This window comes from Lynx rufus, unplaced genomic scaffold, assembly GCF_022079265.1.
Source record: "Lynx rufus isolate CCGP_SWC_20201006 ecotype Redwood Valley unplaced genomic scaffold, mLynRuf1.p SCAF_15, whole genome shotgun sequence".
NCBI classification, from domain to species: domain Eukaryota; kingdom Metazoa; phylum Chordata; class Mammalia; order Carnivora; family Felidae; genus Lynx; species Lynx rufus.
Window position 1 is genome coordinate 23649393 of NW_025814829.1, and position 19010 is coordinate 23668402.

General features: G+C 56.4%; 1 protein-coding gene across 12 annotated transcripts; it reads left to right on the forward strand.

Annotated features, from left to right (window-relative positions):
* The first annotated feature begins 1835 nt into the window (after positions 1-1835).
* TNNT2 (troponin T2, cardiac type) lies at positions 1836-16382 on the forward strand. 12 transcript variants are annotated; one of them, XM_047077258.1, is made up of 16 exons: positions 1836-1873; positions 2793-2803; positions 2908-2922; positions 5237-5266; positions 7207-7272; positions 7639-7674; positions 8548-8581; positions 9698-9758; positions 10025-10141; positions 11039-11116; positions 12149-12259; positions 13110-13115; positions 13480-13589; positions 14102-14192; positions 15964-16004; positions 16337-16382. In XM_047077258.1, the coding sequence occupies exons 1-16, from the start codon at positions 1836-1838 to the stop codon at positions 16380-16382; spliced, it is 891 nt and encodes a 296-aa protein (XP_046933214.1). The 12 variants fall into 12 exon arrangements, with proteins under 12 accessions (XP_046933214.1, XP_046933213.1, XP_046933215.1 ...); XM_047077257.1 differs by lacking the exon at positions 13110-13115 and having other exon boundaries at positions 2905-2922; positions 12149-12268; XM_047077259.1 differs by lacking the exon at positions 13110-13115 and having other exon boundaries at positions 2905-2922.
* Positions 16383-19010: the final 2628 nt, after the last annotated feature.

A 19010-nucleotide genomic window follows, 5' to 3' on the forward strand; every position in this document is an offset into this window, starting at 1 on the left:
GCAGGGGCCCAGGAGAAGCCTCACTGAGGGTGGCCGTGTCCTTTGTTCTGATTCTACTCCTGCCTCACTGTAGGCTCACCCTCACATCACCTTATCCCTTTTCTCGCTCAGGAAGATTGAGAGCTCTCATGCTGCACAACTCCGCGGGGCTGCCGTTCACGCTTCAGCCAATGTGAATGGTGCCCCCGGGGCTGTACACGCATGTGGCCCGGGAGGGTTGCGTTATAACAGTTATTAGTCAGAGGTCTGCTCTGGGCCAGGCACTTTACACGAGCTCTGAGCCTCCCAGAGGAGGAGCCATTTCACAGAAGAGCTGAGGTGTAGGGAGGTTAAGTGACCTTTCCAAGGTCACAGGCAAACGTGAGGTGGAGCCAGGATTCAAAACCAGATTTGTCTCCCGTCTCCCTGTGGCTTCTCTCTGCAATTGCACGGAAACAAAACCTCACACTGCCTAATGCCTTCCAATTTCCTTAATGTCGATTTACTCCTCATAAAGATCCTTGGGTAGCCAGGATGTGTAGGGTCTATCTCCAGGGTACAGAGGAAGAACTGCCCTTCAGAGATGTTAAACAAAGACTTGCCCAAACGCACTCAGCAAGCTGATGGAAGAGGGTTGGGATATCGATTGTCCATTCCTATCCCAGTTAAGGGTGCATCTCAAAACGAGCTCTCCAGGCAGACATTATTTAATTGGAATTTTTATTGATCAGTAGTAGATTAACATACAATCCTAAGAAGTGATACAGTTCCCTTGCACACTTTGCCCAGTTCCCCTCAATGGTATATTTGCACATCTATGGTACAGGTCACAACTAGGATATGGGCATTTGCTAGAAGCCATAATCTGACGCAGATTTCCCCGGCTCTACTCGGACCAGGTGTGTGTGTGTGTGTGTGTGTGTGTGTGTGAAATTCAGTATGGCTTTAATCTGTGTCGGTTCATGTGTTCACCACCACACTCCAGACACTAAAATGTTCTAAAACCACAAAAATCCTGTGCACGTTTTTAAAAATTGTTAAGTCACCTCTACACCCAATGTGGGGCTTGAACCCATGATCCCAAGGTAAGAGTCACATGCTCTTCCAACTGAGCCAGCCAGGAGCCCCTCCTGTGTGCCTTGGGTCAGCACGCCCACCTGTCCTCCCCTTCCACCCCCTACAACCACCCATCTGTTCTCCATTTCTGTAACTTTGCCATCTCAAGAACGTCATATAAATGATATCATATCGCTTGGCCTTTTCCCCCTTGGTGAGAGTAATTCCCTAGAGATTCATCCGAGGCGTCCTGGGTATCACGCCTTGTTCCTTTCCATCACCGAGAAGTATTCCACGCTATGGATGTGCCACAGTCCATGTACCCAGTCTCCCAGGGGAACGCTCTGCAGTGACGAGCAAACTACACCGGGTCCGGGTTGCACAGCTTTGCTGCCCTGAATGCTTGGCAAGGTTGTGGGCAGGAAAGGTTGAGCAACTATAGAAACATTGTTTTGAGAGTTACAATGATTTGCACCAGAGCAGGGAAGTTCCAAACAGTGTATCTGTTGCAGAACAATGAGTGAAATGGACATGGTCGGTTGCCCTTGAGGTGAATGAGTGAAATGGACATTGGACCGGTTGCCCTTAAGGTGATGTGGGGTTGTTATCCCCCCTTGACAGAAGGAGAAGCAGGCTCCCGGCTGCAGGTCACAGGCTGATGAAGGGCAGGGCTAGCATCACCTCCCCGTGTCTCAGGCAGTAGTAGCCTGAGGCTAAGCTCTTCTCAGAGCTGAGGAGGGCTCGGATTCCCCTTCTGCCCATACTGACATTTTTCTCTTTCCGGAGGGAGAGCGGAGACCATGTCTGACGTGGAAGAGGTGGGGGAAGAGTACGAGGAGTGAGTATCTGGAGCATCCTGTCTGGGGTGCTGACCCCTCCCTACCCTGCCCCTTACCTCCCCCCCCCCTCCCGGGGCCATGAGCCACCTGGGATAGGGAGGGGAGTGGCTGTGCCGCTTCTGGGGAAGTGCCTCTGTGCCTCTGCGCTGCGGACCCTGGGTTGGCCACAGGCTGGGAGACTTCTGGAAATAGAGATGCTCGGGTCCCAGGGTCAGCTGGGGGTCCTGTCTGGCTCAGAGACTAGGAGGCAGAGGAGCTTCGAAGCTGTGTCTCCTGAAAACGGATCCAGAGCCGTTCAGTGACTGTCTCGAGGCCGCAGAGCTGCTCATGCCCCATGAAACCCAAATCAGAGCTCACTGTTAGCACTTCATCTTGGAATCGTACTCCTCCTGGAGTGCCCCGCCCACCGCCCTGCCTGGGAGACCCTGGGGGTGGGACACTGGCAGCGGGTCTCACAATGATCTCCTGGGGCTGGTGCTCACCAGGGAGCCTGCAGAGGCATCAGGATGCAGAACGCCTGCCCTCACAGAGCGTGCTCTCCTGTGGATGTTAAGATGTTACATGTTGGAAACAATTAGCCAAGAGGGGTTACCTGGGTAGGATTTGGATAGCGAAGGGCGAGGGAAGGGCATTCTGGGGGACAGCTTGGCAACACTCAGAGCGGGGAGAGAGTGGTAAGCGGGCAGACGCTGGAGAGAGCAAGCTGGCCCAGGCAGAGGTTTGCCGGGGACAGTGGGTAACCCTGGCGGAGAAGGCTGAGCCAGGTTAAGGGGTGCCTTTGTAGGTGGGCAGAGGGGGGGGTGAGCCTCATTAGGCAATGAGGGAAATAAAGAGCGGAGTCATCGTCGGGAAAAGGCCAGTGTGTGCGTGTGGTGTGTGTGCGATGTGCTATTGACAACGTGTCCTTCTGCCGGGCAGGGAGCAGGAAGGTAAGCACACGCCTGTGTACTCATGTGGATGGAGGGCAGCGTGGTTGGAAACTGACCCGCCTCTTGTCTCCTCTCTTACGGCCGTGGTCTTCTCTCCTGAGCAGAAGAAGCCGCAGAAGGTATGGAGCTCGGGCAGAGGGAGGGCCGGGAAGGGGAGATCCCAGGAATCCAATATTCTGGGGGCCCTGGGAAAACAGCTTGTCTGTGCCCGCCCCTCACTCCCAGCTGAGCAAAGACCCTTCAGCAGCCATGGCCCCTGGATGGGAATCGTTCCAGCCTCGGTTGCTCAGGTCTCAGGCAAAAGGTTTAAACCTGTCTCCTTTGTCTGTCATTTTGTTCAAACAGAATCACCCCTTTTTCCAATTAATTACGTGTGATTTTTTTTTCTCTATTTGTTTTACCATGAAAAGTTTTAAATGCATGTAACAGTAGCAAAATAGAATAACGCCCTCCCCTCCCTCACCATGCGCCCATCACCCGGCTTCAGCAGTCATCAGCTATGGCCAATCTTTTTTCACCTATGCTTCATCTCCCCTCAGTTATTTTTTATAAAAGTTTGTTTTATTTTATTATTATTATTTTTTAATGTTTATTTTTGAGAGAGAGAGAGAGAGAGAGACAGAGCGTGAGTCGGGGAGGGGCAGAGAGACAGGGAGACACAGAATCCGAAGCAGACTCCAGGCTCAGAGTTGTCAGCACAGAGCCTGACACGGGGCTCGAACTCATGAACCATGAGATCATGACCTGAGCCGAAATCAAAAGTCAGTTAACCGCTTAACCCAGGGAGCCGCGCAGGCACCCTTCCCCTCAGTTATTTTAGAGCAGACATCACAAATCATCCCCAGACATCATATATTTCATGCTTAAATAGTTCAGTAGGTACTTAAGTGCTAAAAGATAAGCGCTACTTAAAAAGAGAAGATGTAACCATTGCACCATTATCACACCTAAATGCATTCAATTTAATAATTTTTCAAAATGAGATTATAGAACTGTTCCGTTATCTGAAACATTTTATTTAAACACGAAGACATCATTACACCTTGGAAACTCCCTTCTGACCCGTAGACCCATTCCTACTCTGATCTGTTCTCACATTTCTCCTCAGCTTTGTGCCTCATATCTCACGCGAGAACACCCTAACCTTTCTGCCTTCCTGAGTGCTTGACACACCGACGTGATTACGAGGCCTCACTCCAGTCCCCACCCAGGCCCCAAGTGGCCCAGAGGAGCCCTCAGACCCCTCAGGCTTCTGCAGGCCTGGCAGCTTGCATCCTGCCCCTTAGAGGCTCAGCAAATTCTCTCAACTCTCATTTAAGGCTGTTCCAGGGTGCCTGGCCAAAGAGTAGACACATGAGAAACTCACAGGGGAAACCGAGAGGGGCCATGGGAGTCGCTTTGGTTTTCCAGGAACACCAGATACTTTAGAAGCTATTTGAACTATGTTGTGAATTTAAAAATTCTAGCTGGCTCCACTTTTCTGCTGCGTGACCCGCATAAACTCTCGATGTGGTAGGTTTTCCTTCGCTTTGGAGGCTTGGCCAGCTTGTGAATTTTAGGGGGCGATATTTGAGATACCGACCTTTGGATCTGGGGCTCATCTGCCTGCTACACACAGTGGGATTTGGCTGTGAATTAGCAAAACGGTTCTGCACTGTGATGGTGGACTGAGCTCCATGTATGACCTTGCTCGAAGGGACTCTACCCGCCTCCCTCATAGCTAAGTCCCTGGCTATACATGACCAAGAAAGAGCAAGGTCTACATGGATGAGCACTCAGCCTGCAGAATGGACGATGCCCTGTCTCTTCTTCCAGTAGAGAAAGGGTGCGTTCTGCTGTGAGCTGTTTCTTTGGGCAGGTGTTTGCATACCATGGGCTGGTCTGTTTCCTCAGTGTGATAATGCTGTGCCTTCCTTAGATGGGGCTGCTTCCTTGAAAGACACCAACAAAACTGCCCTGTGCCAGGCTCTCCACTGGGGCTCTCAGAACTGTGAGTCCTGGAAATTGGAGATGTTTTGTGGGATACCTGAGGGGCTCATTCAGGGTAGGAACACAGGAGAAGTTTGACAGCCGGGAATTGTTCCCACTCTCTGCTCTTTGGGGCCTCTGTCCTCGTGTCTAGAGAGGGAGGAGATGGCCCGATACCATCATTTACTGAGTGCTTCCCACTACCAGGCGGCTGGTGGGCGCTCTATGCCTGCTAGATCACGGCGGAGACCTGAGGATCATTCTTTCCATTATACTGACAAGGCGCCTGGGAAGCGATTTGCCTCAGTTGCTAGAAGTAGTGATTCAGGACTTGGAACCGGAGCTTAATTCCAAAGCCCATGCTCAGAACCGTGTGCTGTCTCCCTGCTCCTGTCCCCGTCCTTCTGCTCCCAGACTAACCTGTCTCGCTTCTCCCCTTTGCCGCGGCCACTCCCTGACCCTCAGAAGAGGAGGACTGGAGACAGGACGAAGACGGTAGTACGGCTTTTACTTTCCTGTGCCCTCTGCTCCCTGCTGTCCTGAGCCTGGCTGCCGTGGATGGGCCCTGTTCTGTGGCAGAGTGGGGTGGGCCGGGCGGGAGGGAGGGACAGGTGTGGAGTGCGTCAGTCACCTCCTCTCAGCCTCACAAGGGCCAGGCCGCTGCTCCTTTCCCCTGGTTTCTGATCTTTCTCCTGGGCTGGGCGGTGGGAAGGACCCAGGCTGGCTTGTCCCCTGGCCTGCTCCGAATGTGGCCACAGAAGGCGACTAATGTCTGGAATGAGTGGCCTTTCTCTGCCCCCGCTGCTGATGCTGGGCCCTCCCTCTGAAGTGGACAGGACCCAGGCAGGGTGGCCAGGGTGTGAGGGACCTGGCGACAGAGCGATCTGAAGAGCAGCTGGGGGAACTGGAAATAGCCAGGGCAGAAAGGACATGACGTCAGCCTTCAAATGTGCACTGCTGTGGGGTGGGGTGGGGGGGCCGGGACTTGTTTCCAGCCCCTAGGAGTGGGACTAGGGCAAGGGAGACAGACTTGGGCTGAAGTTGAGAAAGAACTTTCTAATAGTGATGTCTCAAGAAGTAGTGAGGAGGCCAGGAGCGCCTCATTGAGCGTGTTGCATGGGCGGGGGGTATTCTACAGAGAATTGACACATTAGATGGGGTGGGGACAGGGGTTAACAAGATGGCCTGAAAAGGACCCCACACCTGGTCATACTCTTGCTGGCCAGCCTTCTATTCTTGCCCCTTCTGGAAGGATCTTCTTTGAGGTAAGGCTCCTGTGGGGATCAAAGAAGAGGCATCCCCGGGCCCAGACGAGGAAAAGAAGACAGAGAACAGAGTGACTGGGGGCCAACATTTCTTTCGTGGTGGCCTCTCTCTGTCCCTTCCTGAGGCTTTCTCCTCTCCCTCTGCCAGGAGGCCACACTTGTCAGCCCATCAGCCAGTGAGCATGACCAGATGCCTCCTACGGGCAGAGCCATGAGCCTGGCGTCATCCTGTCTGATCTGTCTACTCCAAGTGCCTGACTTGGGTGGGGTCCATATCCTGCCAAGCAAAGGGATGAAAATAGAAGAATCCTACCAACTCTCTGGGCAGTACAAATGTCTACACAGTGGGCACCTCATCTACCCTCCCACTGTCTTGCTGTTTGGGTTTCTTTGGGATACAGATGAAGGGTCCCTAGAGTTACCGAGTCGAGGACAGGAGCTTCCCCAACACCTCATCTTAAGCAGGATACATCCTGTGGTGTCAGATCACTGGGCGGAACATTGGGGGTGGAAAGTTGGGGAACAGGGTGGAGTTGTATTGCCAGGGAGGCTGTTGGGCAAAGGTGCTGAGTGAGGCAGAAATAGCTAGCCACCAGACCTTCCCACCCCCAGCAATGAGTGTTTCTGGGCCTGCAAGCCCTTCTCTGCTGTTACCAACAACACCCCCCCCCGCACCCTAACACGCTCCTACCCCAGACTTCTGGCCCTCCCAGTGGCCTTCACGTAGAGAACAGGTCTCCATGCTCAGAAAGGCCGGCTTGCAATTCCCAAACTCCCAGAGAGACAAGTCTAGAACAAAAGTACTCTCCACAAGCTTGATCATGCCCTTCTGTCATGGTTTACCAGGGTCTGTTGTCACTACTGAACTTTGCTAGAATATGGCAAAGGCAGCCATAGGCAGTATATAAATGAGTGGATGTGGCTGTGTTCCAATAAAACTTTATTTACAGAAGCAGTCTGGGGGCCAGATTTGGCCCTTGGGTCATAGTTTGCCAACTTCTGGTTTAAACCAAGAACGGAGCAGCCCCTTGTCATTCATATCGGTGACTCCAACATTCCTCTGGATCCTGGATGTTGCTGACCTCCATCCCCACCCCTCTGTGATCTGGGTTCTGCCTGCTAGCCTAAGTAAGGGCCTGGGTGTTCACTGTTTCTGGCTCACTTCTCCAGAGCAGGAAGAGGCAGCAGAAGAAGAGGCTGAAGGTGAGGCTGAGACTGAGGAGACCAATGTAGAAGGTAAGGCCCTGTCTGGGGTGAGGGGGGGCTTGCTCATGGTGTTGAGGGGGGGTGGCAGGAGCCCCCAGAGGCGCTCCTATGACCGTGAGAAATCCACCTGGAACCTGCTTTCCAACCTATGCAATAGTACATCCTGCCTGGGCTGGGATTCAGCCCCCAGTTGTTCGATCAATGAACCTTGACTGTGAGCTCCTTTCATGGCAGGCAGAGCCTTGGGCCTGGGGGCATGCGTGTGAATAGACATCCCCTGAGCCCAGGAGCCATCAGGGTGCACTTTGGTTAGGACCTGTCTGTGGGGGAGACTCTGGAAGGGGGGGACTTGGGGCTAGAACAAGGATCTTTGCTAATTTCTCACGTTCTGTTTAGGAGATGGACAAGAAGAGGAGGCTAAAGAAACTGAAGGTGAGGACTGTTGGACATCAGGAGAGAGGTACTGGGGCATCGAGGGAGCCCCTCCAAGCAGCTTTAGGGGAGACTGACCACAGGGCTCCCTCCAGGGAGGTGGGCGAGGAGGGGTTCAGGGGAGGAGAGGACAGAGTTGATGACCATGCAGGTTTGGGGTCTTGGCCTTCAAACCTCTGTCCCCCTCATTCCAGAGAAGCTGTCTGGGTGGTGCCCTGTGGGAGAGGGGACCAGTGTCCAGTCCCCAATCTGGACAGGGCCCCAGAAGTCACCTACACATACAAGGCTCCTGGAGCTCAGGCAAAACCACTCGTAAGGTGTGGTGTCTATAGGATGAAATCCCAAGATGTAGATGGCCCATGTGGGGGGGGGGGGGTCACTGCAGTGGTCATTGTCATGTTGCAGCCTTTACCAAGGGTGCATTGGCTCTGGAGGGGAGGGGCAGCCAGCTGGGTCTTGAAATCATGCCCCCTGGCATGGTCCCCTGGAGGCCAGGAAGTCCAGGGAGCAACCAAGTAGGCAGTGCCTCGGAGGGGACTCTCGGGCCAGGATCCCCCGGGGACAGTGCCCAGAACTGGTGAATGAGAGAAGGCTTTGGAGTTTCACTCTGGGAGGGTGCTCTTCCTGTCAGGACCCAGCTGTCCCCTGAGATGACCCCCTGGGAGCCACTATGGGAGAAGGAGTGTGGGGTCTGTGGCTCTGCTGCTTTAATTCTTCGTGATGCTCCTGGAACCGGGGATCCCCAGGGCTGGAAGGAACTCATTGTGCAGATGGAGAAACAGAGGCGCATGGGTGCCCAGCTTATCAGGGGCAGAGCTGGGACCAGATCTGGGGCCTTCTGACCCCGTGGCTGTGTGCTTCTCTCCTCCCCAGATGGCCCAGTGGAGGAGTCCAAACCAAAGCCCAGGTGAGTGGGACACACTTGTGGTGAAGCCCTGGGAGGAGAAGGCCAGTGAGGAAGGACAGGAGTGCAGTGTGATACAGTGGGCATGGGCCGGGGGGTGCAGCAGGCACCTGTATGGTTGTACAGGTTGTGTACTGCACAAGAGTCGGCCCAAGGGAGAGGGGGGGCTGCAATCCACCTCATGCTCCATTACCAATTGTGTACCCCGGCATGGAAAGCACTGTGTTCACCCAGAGGTGAAGGGGTGGACTAGTTGTGGCCCTGGATGGATAGCCTCTCCTGTCTCACGGCACGGCTGAAGTGGGACCTGAAGGAAGAGGGACGGAAATCTGGGAGAGCCAAGCAGTGACAGCATGCCAGCCTGGCTGGCTTCAAAGTGTCACAAAGGGGCGGGGCAGGACGGCCTGGTGCCACAAAATGAAACCACCTGGAAGCTGCCGGTGTGGGTGTCAGGTGGAGAGGGGGCCAGGGAGGCTCTTCCTTTCGGTGACGCCAAACCTGTCGCAGATGCCGCCTCAGCACAGTCGCAGGCTGCTCCCCAAGTTGGGACCCCCCCCCCCAACACCAGCCCCAGAGACAATCCCAGCCCCGTTCATTTGTCCCGCACCTTTCCCTTTCCCGGCCACTTGTACGGATGGCAGTATCTCATTTCGGCCCCTCACAGACCTGAGGGCAAACGGGGAAACTGAGGAGCCCACTGGACCTGGTGTCACACAGCAAGTATGTGTTGGGGCGGGGACCAAACCCCAGGATGCCAGGGGTTCACGGGCCAGCCGTGGGAATTCGGAGTCGGACTCACGCGCCATAGCTTCTGTGACATCCTCGTTGCGTGGTCTGGAGCGAGTCATTCCCTGAGCCTCCGTTTTCTTCAGTGAGATTGGGGGGGGGGGTCTCTGCGTCAGGGGTGTATCAGGGGGATAAAACGAGAGGGCGCACGTGAAAGGGCTGCAGTGTGCCCACGTGCCGAGAGGTGCTGTCGTTGGCGGGGAGCTGTCACTGTTGCCGCCTGGCCGAGTGTCTGCAGGAAGGAGAAGGTCCCCTCCTGTGCTGGCCACCCAGAGCCCCTTGGGTCCGGGATGGGGTTGGCATTCATGGATTCCCTCCTCTTCTCTCCAACAGGCCATTCATGCCCAACCTGGTGCCACCCAAGATCCCCGATGGGGAGAGAGTAGACTTTGATGTGAGTGTGCCTGCGGGGGGACGGGCCTGGGCTGGGAGAGAGAGGCCGTGTGAGCTGGGGGGCCGGCAGGCGGAGGGCGCAGGCAGAATGATGCTCGGCACAGGCCTGGCAGGGCCTCATCCTGGGTTCGGGCCACGGGGGCCCCTTCCCCGGCCAGGCCCCGCCCTGCCCGTCCCTCCTGCATTGCGGAGGGTGGCATCTACCCAACCACTTCTTCCCTGGACCCATGGGCCTGGCAGCCTCTGAGCCCGGCCGTGCCTTCGCAGGATATCCACCGGAAGCGCATGGAGAAGGATCTGAATGAGCTACAGACGCTGATCGAGGCTCACTTTGAGAACAGGAAGAAAGAGGAAGAGGAGCTCATTTCCCTCAAAGACAGGATTGTGGGTGTCCAGCCTCCCGTGGCAATGCCCCCAGAGACCCCGCTCCGTCCACCCTCTTTGTTAGGCCCCACCTCCTCTGGACCGCCTTCGGGGGTGGGGGGGGGGGCCCTTACCCTGCTGCACATGGGCTCTCCATCAGGATCGCAGCGGCCAGGAGCCACTCTTGAGGCCCTGCACTGTGGTTTCTTGGGTCCCTGCCTTCCGTCCCCACCAGACCGGACCATTCTTGGCAGCCAGAGCCGCTGATGGTCTCCGGGTGCCCCAGGCCTTGGCTGGGGAGTGATGAGTCAAATCCCTGTTGTCCCACCTCTGCCCCCCACTCCCTCCCACTGGGAGCTCCCCTCACGAATGCAGGGAAGATGAGTGTGGCCTCTACAGTCCCGAATCATAACCAGGGGGGGGTTATTTTGACTCCTTTGTTTTTCGCTCCACCGGACTCGCTGCTGTGTTTGTGGCACCGCTGTGCCGCCCTGGCTGGCAGCTGAGGGTCTGGCCATCTGTCCGCGAACACAAGAGCAGCTGCTGGGGCTGGGGCCGGGGCGGGGCCAGGGGCACAGCACTCGTGGGAGACGGGAGAAGTCCGCCTGACATTTTTCAAATCGTTGAGGACAACCCCACGATGAGTAATGCTCCGCGTGGGGCATCCGCACACGCCTGCTGTGGGCTATCTTTATTCAGCCAGGGCATTCTGAGCTGGTGCACCTGTCGAGGCGCTCTGTGTCCAGGGAGCTGGCAGAGTAGAAGCCCTTGGAGGAAGGGCACTCACTGCCCTGAGCTCCCGAGGGGAAAATCCCCTGTGCGTTTTCTTGCCACCTCTTTCCCTGGTTGGTCCCTGCACCTTTGGGGACACCTCCTCCACATGCACGCACTGGGCAGGCTGTGCCCCTCTCCCCATAGGAGAAGCGACGGGCTGAGCGGGCCGAGCAGCAGCGCATCCGGAATGAGCGGGAGAAGGAACGTCAGACTCGCCTGGCAGTGAGTGACCCCTAGTCCACAGCCCCCAGAAGCCCCCAGCGGGCCCCCAGCTCCTTCCAGGCCCCCAGGCCCCTCCCTAGTCATTCACATTGATTCAGTCAACGAGCCCCTGGTGAGTGCTGGGCACTGTTTGGAATCTGATAATAAGCAGTAACTGAGACCGAAATGTCTGGGTTTTCACGAACTTAATATTTTACAAGACTCTCCGTCCAGCAGTTTCACTTCTGGGTATTTACCCGAAGAAGATGCAAACACTGATTCAAAAAGGCATCTGCGCTCCATTCGCTGTGGCATTATTTACAGGAGCTAAGACACGGAGGCAACATGTGCCTGCCAATGAAGGAAGGCATAAAAATATGTGTGTGTGCATACTCATGCACACGCAGCCCCCCCCCCACTGGAATATTAGCCATAAAAAAGGAAGGGAATCTTGCCATGTGTGAAAACATGGATGGACCTGGAGAGAGCATTATGCTAAGTGAAACAATTCAGAGAAAGAAAAATACTGTCTAGTTTCACTTATATGTGGAATCTGAAACACAGCCAAACCAAAGCAAAACCAAAACGCCAAGCTCATAGATGCAGAGAACAGATTGGTGGTTGCCAGAGGCGGGGGGGGGGGTGGGGGTGGTAAGAAGGGGCCAAAAGGTACAAACTTCCATTATAAGGCAGCGACGTCCTCTCCTGCCGCGTCCCTTCCCTGGTGCAGGCTCCCTGGGAACAGGGGGTCCCTTGGCCCTTTTCCTGTGCTGGTGTTGGAGGTTCTTCCAGAACAGCAGGCCTCCTGGGGTGGGGGTGGGGGGCTCCTTGCCTGAGGGGATGGTGAGATCATTCTTCACTCATTCATAAACAAAAGTCTTCGAAGCTCCTGTGTGTCAGGCCCCCGTGCTGGGGGGCCCCTCAGGAAGCTTCTTGCCTGATGGAGAGAAAAGTTCTACTCACATGACCCATAAACACCCCAGACCTCAGCCCAGCCTCAGGGGTTCATACCCTCACCCCTGATTTTCTCTCTTCCTCCCCACTGAAAATCAGGAAGAGAGAGCCCGACGGGAGGAGGAGGAGAACAGGAGAAAGGCTGAGGACGAGGCCCGGAAGAAGAAGGCTTTGTCCAACATGATGCACTTTGGGGGTTACATCCAGAAGGTAGGTCGGGCAGCAGCAGTGGTCTTCAGGGGGTCCCGGTATATGGGGAGGAAGGGGGTGTCCACAGACTTCAAGCTGGATCCCAGGAAGAAATTCCTACCTGTAAGTGAAAGGCCAAGGCCGCCTCCTGCCCATGCCCTGAGCTGGCGCTCTGCCTGCTGTGGCTTCCCCTAAGAGGGGCTTGCTGGAGGGGGGGCTGCAGGCAGCGGCCTCGAGTGTCGGCAGTGCCCTGGGAGCCCCCAAGGTTGATGGTGTGTCTGGAAGAACCTTGTGCCCAGAGTCAGAGCTCTGGTTGGAGACTCAGACCTGCCACTTACAGTTGTGTGGCCTCAGGCAACCTCAGAGCCTCAGTTTCCTCATCTGTAAAATGGGTTTAATATCGTCTGCCCTGCCTGCTCTGAGATCAGATGGGCTAACATGGCGAGCATCTGTGTATCCCGCAGATGTGAGATGGTTTATTCCTGCAAACCTCCTCCATTCCTCATTTTTGTGTCCCACTCCTGCTCGACACTCCATTCTCAAGGGAGAAGAGGAAATATGAAACTGATTTTCTCTGTGCAGTGGAGGGATCAGAACATTTTCTTAGATTTCCAGAGTCCCCCAGCTCAGAGCTAGCCCGGCCTGCCTGCCTCTGTCGCCACAGTGACCACACCAGCCAGACTTATGGCATGGCCCTGCTCTCAGAATAGTCCTAGTGAACAAAGTTGCCTGCAATGAGCGTCTGAATCACCTTCTCCTTCTCCCCCTTGTGTCTCTCTGCCTTTGCCGTGCCCTGCCCTCTCTCTCTATCTCTGCCCTGGTCTCGGTCTTTCTCTCTGGGTCTTTCTCTCATGGTGTCCTGGCTTTGCAGGCCCAGGTGGGTACCACAACTTCTAACCCTTGTCCTCCTCATCGTTTTGGGGGGCTCGTGGGGAGGGGGATGCTGAGTGTGGAGAATGGGTCAGGCGGGAGGAGGGAGCCGGGAGAGAGATGGAAGAATTTGGAGAGGCAAAGAAATAATGGACTGAAGAGGTCCTCCTTGCCCCTGCCTCAGTTTCTCGGGGGGGGGGGGGCGGGGGGAGGAAATCCAGGCAGCTGATAGCGTGGGTGTTTCAGGAAGAAGAGGATAAGAACCTGGTCCTTCTGCAGGCTTTGCCTTGCTCCCCATTGGGTTTTGGGAGGGTTAGGGGAAAGGAGGGGGTGTTCCCTAGTTAACTCCCCCTGCTTGTCACTCTCTCCAGACGGAGCGGAAAAGCGGGAAGAGGCAGACGGAGCGGGAAAAGAAGAAGAAGATTCTGGCCGAGAGGAGGAAGGTGCTGGCCATTGACCACCTGAATGAGGATCAGCTGAGGTGGGGACTGGTGGTGCTCAGCCGACTGCGTGCACCTGCGCCAGCACGGGGGTCGGGGCATAGGGCAACTCTCACTGGGCACCACCAGGGGGCGCTGTTGCCTCACATATTCCGCCCCCCGCCCCTGCCAAGAATGTTTTGGTGCCACTGGAGTTGGGTGTGAGCCAGTCAAGCCATCTTTGTGTTTTGCCAGTAGAGAAAGAGAACTGAGCAGGCGTCTCTCCCCTCTGAGCTTCTTACCCACCTGCACCCAGGTGGCGGGAAAGGGGATTGAATGATGATGCCCTACCCGCGCCGCGCCACCCCCCACCGCACATCTGTTCCTAAGCACCAGGTGCTGCTGTCTCTGCCTCCTGCTGAGTCAGGTGGGCTGGGGGGTCCCCTTAGCAGGCCTGGAGGTGGGAAGGAGGGCTGGTGCCCTTGGAGGCTGGGTCAGATCCGGGATGAAGGTAGATGAGGGCCATTCCTTATTGTTCCTATCCCGCCCTGCATCCCCACTCTGGCCCCTGCAGGGAGAAGGCCAAGGAACTATGGCAGAGCATCTATAACCTGGAGGCAGAGAAGTTCGACCTGCAGGAGAAATTCAAGCAGCAGAAATATGAAGTGAGCCTGCTCACTGGCCCCTCCCCCATCCCACACTCCTGTTTTGGATTGGGTCCCACATGGCTGCTGTCCATCAGGCCCCTTTCCCCTATCCCTGTCACCTCCTACCCTTGCCAACTCACACACACCTGCCTGGGGGTCTTGTCTCTGGCAGTGTTCAGCGTCCACCACTGGGCTGTTGCTTGCTGGGGAAGTCTGATGGCTCACTCGCTGGGGCTGAGCAAAGGTTCCTGGCATGCCAGCCCTGGGGGTCTCCCTCCCTTCTGTCCCCGAAGGCCTTGAGGCAGCAGCTCGGATGCCCTGGGTCAGGTGGGAGGACCAGGATGCGCAAAGCCAGGCCTCTGGGTGGAGAGAGGGAGGCCTCACCAGAGGTGCAACCACTTTCTCTCTCCCCGTGTACCCTAGAGGCCCTGGTGTGGGCACAGCCGGCTGAGCCTCAAACTCACAGCTTTTTTTTTTTTTTTAATTTTTTTTTTTTCAACGTTTATTTATTTTTGGGACAGAGAGAGACAGAGCATGAACGGGGGAGGGGCAGAGAGAGAGGGAGACACAGAATCGGAAACAGGCTCCAGGCTCCGAGCCATCAGCCCAGAGCCTGACGCGGGGCTCGAACTCACGGACCGCGAGATCGTGACCTGGCTGAAGTCGGACGCTTAACCGACTGCGCCACCCAGGCGCCCCTCAAACTCACAGCTTTGAGGGGTCCCAGGTGCACGTACAGCGGCAAGAACTGGCTCAGTGAACGCCGGGCCCGCACACTTCCCCAGCGCGGCCTCTCTGCCTAGAGGAGTTCGGCTTCCCTTTCCGGGCCCACTTTGCTGCTTTTCTTTTGTGCACGGGCCCCTCTTCTGAGCACAGCTCAGGCCCGAATGGCTACAGGGTCACCCCCCCAGTGCTGAGAGAGGCAATTTTGTGTGGTGGCCCTGAGCGTGGACTTTGGAGCCACACTGCCTGGGTCCTATTTCTAGCCCTGCCCCTCACTAGCTGTGTGACCTTGGGCAAGTTACTCCCGCTTCCCTCTTTCCATTTCTCGTCTAAGTGACAAGGATAACCCCAGGACCTATTTCACAGGGTTATTGTGAGGCTTATAGAGATCATCGTAGTAATAAAAATAGTAGTAAAGTCTTCCGGGAATTGTTCTGAGCACTTGCCACGTGTTAAGTTATACCTCACAGTCATCCTGGGGGTTAATACTCGGGAAAGTGCTCATAGTGGAACAGAAAGTGGTGGGCACCCACTAAGTGCTCAGTAGGTATTAGCTGCTGTTACAGCCCCTATAGACCTGGGCCTTCCACTTTGCCTCTGGTTCCACATTTAACTCTGCACCTGGCCTACCGGGCTCAGATTTGGCCCAAGTACAGGGTGGTGAACTGCAGGCCTAGCACATGGGGGTGCCCTACCTCATGAACAACTGGGCAAGAGTGCCCGACAGGGGGCCTCAGGCCGGGCTGGGGCTGTTCAGAGGGCTTCCTGAGGCCCAGCCTTGCACCCGGTTCTCAGAAAGCCTCCTTAGGCCTCTCGTCCTGAGCCCTCTGTGCCTCGGGGACCCCTCAGTGAGAGACCAGTGGGGCGGCCAGGAAGCCTCTCCTTGGCTTCTGCTTGTGGGACCTGGGACCCTCCGGATGCCTGCCTGTTCTGACTTTCACAGTATCGCTGCTCTGCTCCCCCTCCCCCCACCCTCTACCGCTGTGCTCAGCTGGCTTCCCCTTCACCCCCAGCCACCTGAGACCTGAGCCAAATCAGCTCCAAAGTTACTCTTTCTCACTTACAGATCAATGTTCTCCGAAACAGGATCAACGATAACCAGAAAGTGTAAGTTTCTAGGTCCTTCCTTTCTTTACCCGGCCCTGCCCCCTCCATCCGTGTGTCCCCGCCATCCCACTCCTCCTCTGAGGGCTCTGGCTCCCACCTCTTCCTCCTCCCCTTCAGGGCGCGGGCTCCTGCTTGGCCACTGCTCAGTGGGGGATTTGTACAGGGCCGGGAGGTCTCACTCCAGCCCGAGGCTGCTGCCCTGCTCTATCTCTGGAAGCAGCTCCGGGCTGCCTCTCTCCACCCTTAGCATCGCTCACCTCCACCCCCTCCCTGTGGAGGCCTGCTGCCCAGCCCTGTGTCCCCCTTCTGACTGGGCCCTGCTTCTTCTGCAGCTCCAAGACCCGCGGGAAGGCCAAAGTGACCGGGCGCTGGAAGTAGGGGCAGCAGTGTCCTTCATCAAAGATCCTCGCCGTGTCCCCGCCCTGCTTACCCCCCAGCTTCTGGGCCCCCCCTCGCCCCCCGGGCACTGCAGGCCGACTCAAGTCTGGAAACCAGGAGCTGGCCCGGCTGGAAGCTGCTGTTGGTGCCTGTACCCCCACATGCCCACGCGTGCCAGTAATAAAAGCCAACACACGTCGCATGGCTTTCCTGTCAGCTCCCTTTCAGAGGGAGGGAAACTGAGGCGAGAGCCTGTCTCACAGGGAGACCCTAGGGGACACGGCCCCTCATAACTGCCACACTGAAAGGAGCCGCCTCCCCCCTGCTTCCGGAGGGGAGAGGGCGGCTGGCCCTGGGGAATGCAGGGCCCTCTCAGGGCCTGGGCCTCACAGACAGCAGAAGGGCTTGTGGCGCGAGCTGCTCTGAGTCACCGCGAGGCACACTGGGGGATAGCGCGGAGCCGGGGGACAACCTTCCCGTGTGTGTGAGTCACTCCTTGGGAACAATGGAAGCCTCTTTGGATGGGCCTGTTTTCTTTCTCTTCCTGGCCAGGGACTAGGAAGCAGGTGTCTGTCTGAGGGGCAGGGAGCCCTTGAGGAAGGAAAGAGGGCCGGTTTTGTCAGGTAGCTTTTCAGGCAGCGATGAGCCTCTGGGAGGCGTGGGCTGGTCTGGGCGCTTGGCTTGCTTCCTTCCTGTGCAAACCGGGGGCCACAGGGTCCCTGAATCGGAGAAGACAGCATGGTGGCCTTGAGCCCAGTTGGCAGAAGGGAAACGGTGTGGGATGAGAGCCACCTGACTCAACAGCTCCCTAGGGCACCCCCTTGCATGGGGCACCCCCACGCCTCTGCTTCGGCTGCTCCCTTTGCCTGGAAGGCCTTCCCCCAATTCTCCACATGTCATCCACCCAAGGGAGCCCAGCCCCACTGTCCCTGGGAAGGCTTCCTATACTTTCCAGGCAGAGTGATTCATTACTCCTTGCTCTGAGCACCTCGGACCCTGATGTAACTGCCACCACAGTGACACCTCCCATACTACACCATGTTCCCTGTGTGCCCGTAGCATCACACTCGGACTCTCAAGAAACAATCTAGACCCACTTATCCTGTGCCATGTGCCAAGCACTGCGATAGATGCCAAGACATAGAGATGAGAAGGGTATGGTTCCTGGGCAAACAAGGACCTTAGTTAGCCTGGAGTCTTGGCCTCATTTCTTATTCATTCACTCACTCATCCATCCATCCATCCGTCCGTCCATCCATCCATCCATCCATCCATCCAGTAAATGTCTCCTGAGAACGAAATATGTGCTAGGCACTGTGTTAGGCCTAGCCCAGTGGGAGAGAGGCCGCAAACAGAAGATTCCAGCTCAGTGTCACCGCAGGCAGGACAGTGGGTGCTGGGGAAGCCCAGACAAGAGCCACCCCACCTGGCATTGGTGAGCATGAGGGCTTTCTGGAGGAGAGGGTTTCTACATGGAGTCTCAGGGGATGAGAAGAAAGTCAAGGACAGGGGCCAGGGATGGGAAGACGGAACAGCATATACAAAGCCCTAGAAGCAAGAGCTGGCTTAGTGTGTTTGAAGAGCCCTGGTTATCACAGAATCCAAGGTCTTCTGGTGGGGAACAAGAAGGGCCTCTGTAAGTGCCCAAAGGGCAGGAGGCAGGGCCTTAGGCCCACAGAGGGCTCCCATCATCGTCTCTGGGAGATCCACTGTGGCTCCACCCTCCCTGCTACCAGAGAGAGGGGCACTGAATCTAGAACTGAAAGGCTAGAATTTTCCAACCGCCAAATCTCCATGGGGGCTCCACCTCCTATGTCTCAGCCTCTTCTTGAGCCACAAGAGGGAATGATGGTGCAGGCCTGGGTCCTGCTTCCTGCACCCCCCTCTCCCAACGGGGTCCTCGTGATCATGCCTCTGACCTCGCAGGCGTGGTCTCTCCTTTAAAGGCCATGCACTGACGGGGACATAGAGGCGGCCTTGCCGTCTTACTCTGAGTCTCCCTGAGGTCAGGTTCCACTTATCCCTTTTGTCCTGAAGTCACCTGGTGTGAGGGAAGACCCTGTGAGTGCCCTAGACACTGTCCCCAGGCAGGGCGTACCATGCTCCGACTCTGTGGCACCCGGTCCAGGTCCCCATCGGTCACCTTAACAGCAACACCGCAGGTTGATCCAGAGTGCTGCCTCTAAATAGGAGCCCTGAAGACACCTGGTGTGCACGGGGCCTGGAGTGTTCGTCCATAACCGAAGAGTCTGGGCAGGTGGCCCGGTTCTGTCCTGTTCACCAAGGAGAGAGCAAGCGAGTGCCAGGGTGCAGGGGCATACCTGGGTCATCAGCCCAAGGCAGGGGCGTGGGCTTCCAGCCTAGTCGTCCCGTGCTTTCCCCATGACACAGCTCGGGAACGGAGGGACCACGGACGTATGCACAGAAGCACACTGTGATGGGCTCACGAGTGAGTGGGAAGGCGCGTCAGACAGGCACGCACACCTTGCCCTCGGTTCATTCATTACTTCTGTCACTCTTGTGCTTACTGGGCAGCGGAAGCCACGCCAAACACTGAGGGCACGAGTATGCCAGGAGCTGGCCTGGGCCTCCTGACCACTCAGGAGCTCAGTGAGGCTGCAGCAGGGT

What these genes read in the sequence shown, in the direction of transcription:
- TNNT2 (XM_047077257.1), top strand. Translation starts at nt 1,836, where the DNA reads ATGTCTGACGTGGAAGAGGTGGGGGAAGAGTACGAGGA. An exon ending in TGAGGAGACCAATGTAGAAG is followed by an intron (nt 7,273 to 7,638) that starts GTAAGGCCCTGT and finishes CGTTCTGTTTAG; the next exon opens with GAGATGGACAAGAAGAGGAG. An exon ending in GGGAGAGAGTAGACTTTGAT is followed by an intron (nt 9,759 to 10,024) that starts GTGAGTGTGCCT and finishes GTGCCTTCGCAG; the next exon opens with GATATCCACCGGAAGCGCAT.